Source organism: Chionomys nivalis, chromosome X, assembly GCF_950005125.1.
Source record: "Chionomys nivalis chromosome X, mChiNiv1.1, whole genome shotgun sequence".
Classification (NCBI taxonomy): domain Eukaryota; kingdom Metazoa; phylum Chordata; class Mammalia; order Rodentia; family Cricetidae; genus Chionomys; species Chionomys nivalis.
Genome location: NC_080112.1, coordinates 23,123,276 through 23,132,776, shown reverse-complemented (window position 1 = coordinate 23,132,776; position 9,501 = coordinate 23,123,276). Strand labels below are relative to the sequence as shown.

General features: G+C 42.2%; 1 protein-coding gene across 1 annotated transcript; it reads right to left on the bottom strand.

Annotated features, from left to right (window-relative positions):
* Positions 1 to 353: 353 nt before the first annotated feature.
* On the bottom strand, positions 354 to 2,273 carry LOC130867674 (spindlin-2C). Its single transcript, XM_057759787.1, has 2 exons — positions 2,005 to 2,273; positions 354 to 1,350 (listed from the first exon to the last, which is right to left on the bottom strand). Exon 2 carries the CDS (start codon positions 1,346 to 1,348, stop codon positions 566 to 568), a length of 783 nt encoding a protein of 260 aa, XP_057615770.1. The 5' UTR covers positions 1,349 to 1,350; positions 2,005 to 2,273; the 3' UTR covers positions 354 to 565.
* Between the last annotated feature and the right edge of the window lie 7,228 nt (positions 2,274 to 9,501).

Below are 9,501 nucleotides of genomic sequence, written 5' to 3'. Positions count from 1 at the left end.
TCTTCCTCTGTGCCCTCCACCTACCTCCCCAGTTTATGAGTTAGTTAGCTTCTCCTCGAGTCATTCTTGTGCTTATTCCAGAGCTCTCCTAAACTTCCTTGTGTTCCTCTCTACTCAGTTTATTGTACTTTCTTCTGAGAGCCAAGATCTCCTTTTCTGTTATCACTCACTCCCCTCCCAACTGTATGTTTCTCCTTTAAGTACAATGCCTCCCCCATGGAGCCTCCCTTTCCTTTTCCCCACCTCTTCCAAGCAGTTCCTCCCTCTTCTTCCCCCAGACCACATCAGATAATTCCCATTCGATTTTTAGATGACTGGTTATAATAATAACAGTACTTTATTCACAGGTTAAATTGACAACTGTTCCTTCATGTCCCATCCATCAGACATACTCATCTCTTACACAAGACAAAGTTTTACATATAACAGCTCATGTCCACAGATCGGTATTTTTCAAAACAAAACAACAATCAGAAACCCTCAGGCTTCTAATACACTGAAAAGTTAATATTTTTGCACAGACACAAATTACACATTTTCCTCCCCACACTATGTAAATTTGACCCTAACAGTTCTTTTTAACTAAATCATAGACATAGATATGGAAATCGTCATCAAACTTGATGAAGTACACAGAGGGCTTGGCTTTAACTTGGTGAATGACCTTGCCTGTCCTCTTGGAGCCATCTTCTTTGGTATATTCCACATGTTTACCTATCAGGCCATCTACAACTCCTTCTGGCTCCCTGTCTGCTGGAGGAGATGCACTGGACTCTGGCATAATACGGAGGTCACCCTCTTTATAATCATCCAGAAGCTGGTACATGTACAGGACAGGATCTTTCTCATAGGTAATGTAAAACCAGGCGTTCATGATAGGCGCTTGGGCCAGAACCATCCCCCTCCATTCATCCTTAGAGCCATGCTCACCCTCAAACATGTGTTCCACTGCTTTGCCAATTATGGTATCAGCAAGGCGCACATCGCTGACTCGAGAAAACGACACCTTATCAGGAAGGATTTTAAGCTTTAAAATCCTCTCATCTCTGTGAAGTTCCAGTCCATAGACACAGTCTATTCCATCATATTTCACCAGGTAGAGAGAGGGGTTTATAGGCACCTGATCCAGAACAGTTCCTTTCCACTGGGTGATGGGCTCATCTCCTTCCTTCCACCCGTGAGAAATTCTGCAGCCCACGATGTTTCTTGGAGACCGGGATGAAGGTCTGCTCCTCTGCCTCTTCTGAGCAGCTTTTTTCTTCTTGATGGTTGTGGAGCCAATGTGGTGGTGAGCAACAGCTTCTCTCGTTTTCTCTCTTGCAGCTGCTTTTTTGTGAGGGGTCTTCATACCTGCAAGAGGAGGACAGAATCTAGGGAGAAGCATTCTATGCAATATTAAGGTGATTTTTTTCTCTGCATTGGGACGCCCCTATGCACGATACGCATGTATCCAGTAGCAGTATTCTATATCAAAACATGCTTGGATGCCTGCCTGCATTACCCTCTTCCCAGGCATGTTTTGTTACACAACAGTTAGAGAAGAGATGGTTGGGGAAGTTGTGGCGGTTGAGAGCCAAGCAGGAGGCAGCTGTTTCTTTGTATATTTCCTGGCTCCGTTGTCATCCTAGCTGCCCGCCCCCCAGCCTCCACATTTCCCATTTGTAGCCCCGTTCTCATGTCTCTATAGCCCTTCATGCAGTTCTCATGTCTCTTAACCACTGCTCCCTGCCTTTCATCCCTCTTTTGCTGCCCATACCCATGCTTGTTGTCTGTGCTCACTTCTTCATATTTCTTCTAAGTCACCCACCCCGTTTCCTTGTGAGCTCCAACCACGAATCTGTCTCTCTGGCCACCTTTGTATAAAATTCCTGTGTTTCTTGCTCCGTGCCCCGCCTCCCAAATCTCGGTTCCGAGTTTCCCTCACCTCAAATCTTTGTACTCCCTCCAATTTTTCTGCCAAGCACGAACCCATTCCAATTTTCCGGCACCCACTCCGGTGCTCACCTGCCCACTGTCTGGGTATGCAGCACTCACGTGCCCAAATCGGACACAGGACTGTTGCCTCCGCTGCAAGCCTGGAGTGAAGGATGATCAGCAGGCGAGCAGCCAAATGAGTGCGGATGTGAGCAAGGCCAGTGGAGTCTAAGGCCAAACGCCCGTCTAGAAAAGCCGCGGGACGGAAGAAGGGAGCATCCAGGTAGTCCCTGCGCTGGGCTTCCTCGCTCTCTTCCTGGGTGTCAAAGGCAGCAGCACCTGGGCCACTTAAAGCTTTCAGCACTCGCGGCTGCCACTGCAGTCTCCTCCCTCTTTTCCAAGCGTAGCTTCCTGCCCCGCGAGAGGCCGCCCCTTCCTGCCTAACACCGTTCAGCCACCTCCTCTCCCATTCCACATCACGGTTCTAAGCTGGGGAGGGTGCTCTTGTCCCCATCCCCTTTTGCCAAATCAGGAGTCGGATCACTACACCACACCACCACCACCACCACCACCCCCCGCGTGCGTGCCCGCGAACACACACCCACCCCACCCCCTGCCCAACACCTCTCCCTCAGCTCCTAGGATTCCCTCCTTCAGTTCAGGTTCCCCACCCCCACCTGCAACTCTACACTGTAAAGCCCCCAACCGCATCTGCTTTCCATCCTTCAGGAATTCGCTTTTTCCTTACCCAATGCCTTCGTGGAGTTCTCTTTATGCACAAAACTGCCTCTCCGATTGTCTAAGGCTAGCGGAGCTAGGATGAGAAAAAAGCCCTGCTGCTCAGTTCTTTCTTCTGTTTCGACTCAATTTATAAGTAAGTTTTGTTGATTGCTCATCGTCTTGAGGATATTACCCTCCCAGCTGCAGAAGGATTTTATGTACAACGTGTGAAATTCTCAAATGTACTTAAAATCAGTTTCACCTCTTTCCTGTTGCCTTTGGCTCACCACAGAACAGCAGTCCTCATATTTCTTTTGCTTTTTCTCTACGCTCTTGAAAGAACTTGCATCATTTTTGCAGCCCAGTTGTTAATAATCTGTAAAATAACTTTAGATATTTTAAATAATACAGAACATATATGGCAATATTCTGAGTTAATTCCCTCAGAATTAACATTAATTTTATTCAGTCTTTTCAAAATAGAAATAAATATTAACAATGAGGTGTAATTAATTTTTCATCTTCTAGCACAACTCCTGTACTCAAATGCCAAGAATTTTGTAGACAAAAATTCTTACAGTACACATACAAAAATATCCACATGTATATTTATATGTGTTTTATGACAAAAAAGTTTAAATCATACTCCATGAAGGAAAGTTCTTCACACTGTATGAAAAAATAATATTTCCTCTCATTAGCCTAAGTTTGGTATTTCCAGGAAATAGTTCTTGTTTTTTGTTTGTTTGTTTGTTTTGGTTTTTTTTGACTCAAGTACGTGTTGCCCAATTGATAAGCAAACTGGGCTTGTGTGATTGTTCAGCAAATGAAGGTCCTTGCAGAGGAGTCCTGCAAGCTGACTTGGATTCTGAAGACCCAGATGATGGAAGGAGAGACCTTAACAAACAAACAAAGCAATGAATGAGTATAAGAAACTGACATCATACTTAGTATTATCTAACGAGCATAGCTTTCTCTTACTACACAAATTTACTTAGAAGAACATTAAAGGAATCATTCCATTATTTATTTATTAGTGATCAGCACTGCTAGCAAGCCTAAAAGACAATCACAAAGATTATTAATTTTTTTGTATGCAAATGGGTAGAAATAGAAAACACTACCCTGAGAGAGATAACCCAGACCCAAAAATACGAATATGGTGTGTACTCACTCATTAGTGGATTGTAGGCATAAACAAAGGACATTGAGCCTATGGTTTGCGATCCTAGAGCTGCTAAGTTATAAGGTGAACCCAAAGAAAAACATATATAAATCCTCAGGACATTGAGCCTATGGTTTGCGATCCTAGAGCTGCTAAGTTATAAGGTGAACCCAAAGAAAAACATATATAAATCCTCCTGGAAATTTGGAAACAGACAAGATCGCTAGGCAAAAGTTGGGAGCCTTGGGGGTAGGGTGAATTGGGGGAAGTGGAGAGGGTGAGAGAGAAGGGAGAAGGGGAAGGTTGGGGAGAGTTTGGTGGAGTGGGATGGTTGAGATGGAGGAAGGAAGGATATGGGAGCAGGGAAGGAAATATCTTAATTAAGGGAGCCATTTTGGGGTTGACAAGATGCTTGACCCTAGAGGGGTTCCCAGGTGTCCACAGGGATGTCCCCAGCTAGTACCCTGGGCAGTGGAGGAGAGGGTGCCTGAACTGGCCTTGTCCCATAGTCAGACTGATGACTATCTTGAATATCACCAGAGAACCTTCATCCGGCTACAGAGGGAGATAGAGACAGAGACTGTCAGGAGCCATTTCCCCCAAAAATTATTACAGGGACCATTGCCCTGGGGAATTTGCAGAGAGCCCCACACCCTAACGGTATTTAGAACTGTTTTATTGGCAGAGCCTATCCCACACCCAATTATCTGTTAACAGAGAGTTATCTGTTAGCGGAACCCGCCTCACATTCCAACTATCTAGAGAACTAGATATGTCAACTTGTGACTTCCTGACCGATGGTAACCTCCTGGCCGACGACCTCGTGACCCGCTTGGACCACCGCGGCAAGATCCCTTCCTGCCTCTGCCCCCATCCCAACCCAAAATCCTCATCCAGGGGCTATATAAGCCACAACCATGATGCTAATAAACGGAGGCTTTGACAAGAACTCTCCTTGGCCTCCTTCCTGTCTCCCGCCCATGTCTTTCAGGTAGCCCCTCTCTGGGACCCTGGAATAACTGACCAGCCAGGCGGGTTACAATCCCTAGACTGACCCGCCAAGGCGGTCTACAAGAGACCCCACATTGGAGCACTGGACTGAGCTCCCAAGGTCCAGCTGAAGAGCAGAAGGAGGGAGAATATGAGGAAGGAAGTCAGAACCACGAGGGCTTGGTCCACCCACTGAGACAGTGTTCCTGATCTAATGGGAGCTCACCAAAGCCAGCTGGACTGGGACTGAACGAACATGGGATCAAACTGGACCCTCTGAATGTGTCTAACAATTGGGACAGACTGAGAAGCCAATGATAATGACAGTGGGATTTGTCTCTACTGCATGGACTACTGGCTTTTGGGAATCCTAGTCTATATGGATGCATACCTTCCTAAGCCTGGATGGAGTTGGGGGGGGGCTTGAACTTCCCATGGGGCAGGGTATCCTGCCCTCTCTTAGGACTGGAGGGAGAGAGGGAGGGTGAGTGGGGGAGCGGGAGGGAAGCGGGACAAGGGGAGGAAGTGGGAATTTTGAATGATATTACTTATAAAGCAATAATAAATAAATAAAAAAAAATGTTTTTTGCCCTGGCTATGCTGGAACATACTCTGTAAACCAGGTTGGCAAAGAACTCTCGGAAGAGAACCCCCGGCCTCTGCCTCCCAAGTATCAGGATTAAAGGTGTGTACTACTACTAGACCCGGCCAATTTCTTAAATTATAAGTGCAAGTTCTATATCATTCTTATCTTTTGAAGCTTGCCTTTTTCATCCAATATTTTGTTTTAATTTTTTATCTTTTCAACTCTCCTAGCTGAGGCCCCAGACAATGCATTGGAGACAAGCTGTTCCTACCCTGTCCTTTGTGAGTTCCCAACCCACAAAATCAATGCACCTAATAAATGTTTTATGCCAATGAATTAGGGATAATTTGTTACTCAGCCTCAGTAAGTGGAACAGTAATTAGGTAGCCGGTTGTTTTCTACGTGTCCAGCTGAGTTGCAGGGGGAAGAATGGAGGGAAACAACAGAGGAGTTGAAGTTCCTCTAAAACCCTAATCTAGACAATTAGTATATCAAACATGTGGCAAAGTCCATCATAGGTAGGCAGAAGTTAGCTGCAATAAGGTCCCAAATAAATGAGATTCCATTCTGCAGACTACCTACCAAGAAGCAAAAAAGCAAGAAAGAGCAAGGTGGAAGTAGTAACCTACACAGAACTGGCAGCATAAAAATTTACACAGGACTTATATTCATTTAGCAATTGTCAAAAAGGTTAATTTTTCTCTTTATCTTTGTGACTGTGCTGGGAGCTGGAGTCATTTGAAGATGGTTTGCCAAGATTTATGGAAGTTAATGTTGATTATAAGTTGAAACCATACTGGGGCTGTTGACCCAAAAACCTACATGTGACATCTCTGTGTATTCTGATGGGATGTTGGTGGGCACAAGAGCACAGAGAAGAAGCTGTATCTTTTGACTTAGTCAATAATATCACTCAGGACATTTAGCTGGATTGTCTGAGCTATTAGAAGCCTCCACAGTTCAAGGAAGGGAAAATAGACTCCATCTCTTAACAGAAAATGAGAAGATTCTGAAAGAGCACACAGGGCAGCAGATATCTCTGTAGTAATTTCTGAAAAATGACATTTAATATAATTAGCATTATAACAACATTGAAATCTTGTGAAAAGTGTCTATAGATAAGTAAATAGTCAAAACAAACAATCCCATATTCAGTAGGTGTCTCACTTCTATTTGTGGAAGGAAGAAAAGAAGAAATAATTACAAGTAGAGAGTCATCTGTAATAATTTGAAAAAAATGGCAACAACAACAACAAAACCCTTGGTCAGAGGGTAGAAGGTGAGGGGAGAGGAAGGGAGGGGAGGGGAGAAAAATATATAGGTCTTCAACAAAGTAAAAAGACTGACGTTGCTTTGTAAAAATGACATTGGGGAGATTTTGGATGGATTGTTTTTCTGGATTATATTTATGACTTCTGGATTACTCTGACAAATTGGATATTTTATTTATTGATTGTTCTTCTAGTTCCCCAGAATTAAAGAAGATAGTGGTAGTGGAAACAAGAAAAAAAATTATCTTTTACATTTTTTGTTCAAAATCTACTGTACAGCACATGTATCTAACTGGTTTTTTGGTTTTGTTTTTGAGCTGTGAAACAACACATTCCAACTTCTACTCAGATACTGAGCATTTTATCTAACATTCATATTACTTTCTAACCCCCCAAATGCTCTAATTAATACATTTATATACTTTTATCTGTGTTTTTTGTAGAGTAAATGTGGAAGAACAAATACTGACTATATACACTTCAGATTTCTTAAATTAACTCTTAAAGATATGCAAGAGAAATGTTTCCAAGTTGCTGCATGAATTAGTCACACCATATTACACATTCAGTATTAAATGTCTATCCAATTCCCACATCATAGTGAACTTTTGACAGTTTTATAAAATGGTAGTTAGGTAATCCCAATTTTTAGACCAAATACTTTAGCTCTGGCAATCCCAACAGGCTAGGCTTGGCTACCTGTCCCCAACATACCAATTAAAGAAACGAGAGTGAAAAGCGCAAAAAAAGAGGTTTATTCAGTGTAGCCACATTTGAAAGAATATATAATGTGATCCAGTGACTGCAAATCAATTTTGGCTTTTAACAGAGGAAGAATTGTACGGAGGACAAAAGGCATACATAATTATGCAGTCCTGATCGAAGTATGGTCTGGTTGATCATTGTCTCAATTCTGGTTCTATAAGTTTTTGGTTTTTTGTTTGTTTGTCTGTCTGTCTGTCTGTCTGTCTGTTTGTTTGTTTGAGACAGGACTGTGTAACAGTCCTGGCCATCCTAGAACTCACTCTGTAGACCAGGCTGGCCTTAAACTCATAGAGATCCACTTGCCCCTACAAGTTATTCTTAAGAAGTCTTTTTGTCGTGAGACTTCAGTCCAGTGCTCCAATGTTGGTCTCTGTCTCTGTCTTCTTTCATCGCCTGATGAAGGTTAATATTCAGGGGGATGCTTATATGTTTTTCTTTGGGTTCACCTTCTTATTTAGCTTCTCTAGAGTCACGATTTATAGTCTCAATGTCCTTTATTTATGGCTAGAAACCAAATATGAGTGAGTACATCCCATGTTCCTCTTTTTGGGTCTGGCTTACCTCACTCAGGATAGTGTTTTCGAGTGAGCACGAGCAAGGAACTCAGGACGGCGAGGGGTGCACCCACACACTGAGGCAATGGGGATGTTCTATCGGGAACTCACCAAGGCCAGCTGGCCGGGGACTGAAAAAGCATGGGACAAAACCGGTCTCGCTGAACATAATGGACAATGAGGACTACTGAGAACTGAAGAACAATGGCAATGGGTTCTTGATCCTATTGCATGTAATGGCTTTGTGGGAGCCCAGGTAGTTTGGATGCTCACCTTAATAGACCTGGATGGAGGTGGGTGGTCCTTGGACCTCCCACAGGGCAGAGAAACCTGCTGGCTCTTTGGGCTGAGGAGGAAGGAAGACTTGATTGGGGGAGGGGGAGGGAATGGGAGGTGGTGGCGGGGAAGAGGCAGAAATCTTTAATAATTAAATTAATTAATTAATTTAAAAAAAAAAGAAGTAATTCCTAGAATTTACCCACCAAGTTGTGTCAATAAATAAAGAAAACATTACTCACAAAAAAAAAAAAAGAAGTCTTTTTGTCATTAATTGAGATAAGTTTCATGGATAATAAAGGACTCTGCATCCTGGGTAATTATCCTCACTCGCCTGGGAAGACTCCTGGCTTGTGATGGTTTTTGTTTGTTTGTTTGTTTGTTTTCTTTTTTGCTGTTGCTGTTTTCCCAGGGTGACAGAAGAGGAAATGTTAAGAGCCTTGTTCTTTGTACATTTAAGTAACTGATCTCTGGGCCTGCAACCAAAATAAAGGGACACATACAGATTGTACCCATGGATACCAAGTTTTCATAGTACTTCTAAGTACTCTGAGTCCAAGTGAGGACTTTTTATCCAAACAGTTTCTGAGTGCCTGCTTCATTCATTAATTTCCACTTTCTAAGTTTTAGTGAGCTTGAACTTACTCTCTTGTTTTATTTGGACATACAGTGTTTCAATTATGTGTGATAGTTTCATGTTTTTGCCGTTTCTTTTTTTCACATATATTTTTGTATCATTATCCCTAAACTTGGCATTTCTCTTATGATGATTTACCTAAAATCATATTTTAAATTACATACCAAAGGTTGACATCCCTTGTAAATTTAATTTCTTATATTACCACAAAATGTAAGCATTGTTAACTACAATTGTTAAAGTCAATAATTGTTGCAATTATTTTGAGTTTGCTATCTAAATTTCTTACTTGTATACTGGTAGGAAATATGTAATACATATGATTGAGTGTAGTATACTATTAAATTTAAACTTTACCTTTATCTTGTGCACCAGCAAGAAAGAAAAAAACAACTCACTAAACTATTGTAAGCTATAAATTATAAGATATGTACATTTTCAAAGTTTTTAAAAGAAGAGAAATCTTCAGAAAAGTAAAAAGTAGAGTAAAAGAAATGTGAATACTAGGTTGGTCTAGTACTGAGTTTTAAGTCAAAGGCCTGGACTTGAATCCATCTCTGATTCCCAAACAGTAGACATCTCTCTATACATCTTGGAGCAAGAGAAAAGTAATGTTAGCAGCT

What these genes read in the sequence shown, in the direction of transcription:
- LOC130867674 (XM_057759787.1), bottom strand. Translation starts at nt 1,348, where the DNA reads ATGAAGACCCCTCACAAAAAAGCAGCTGCAAGAGAGAAAACGAGAGAA.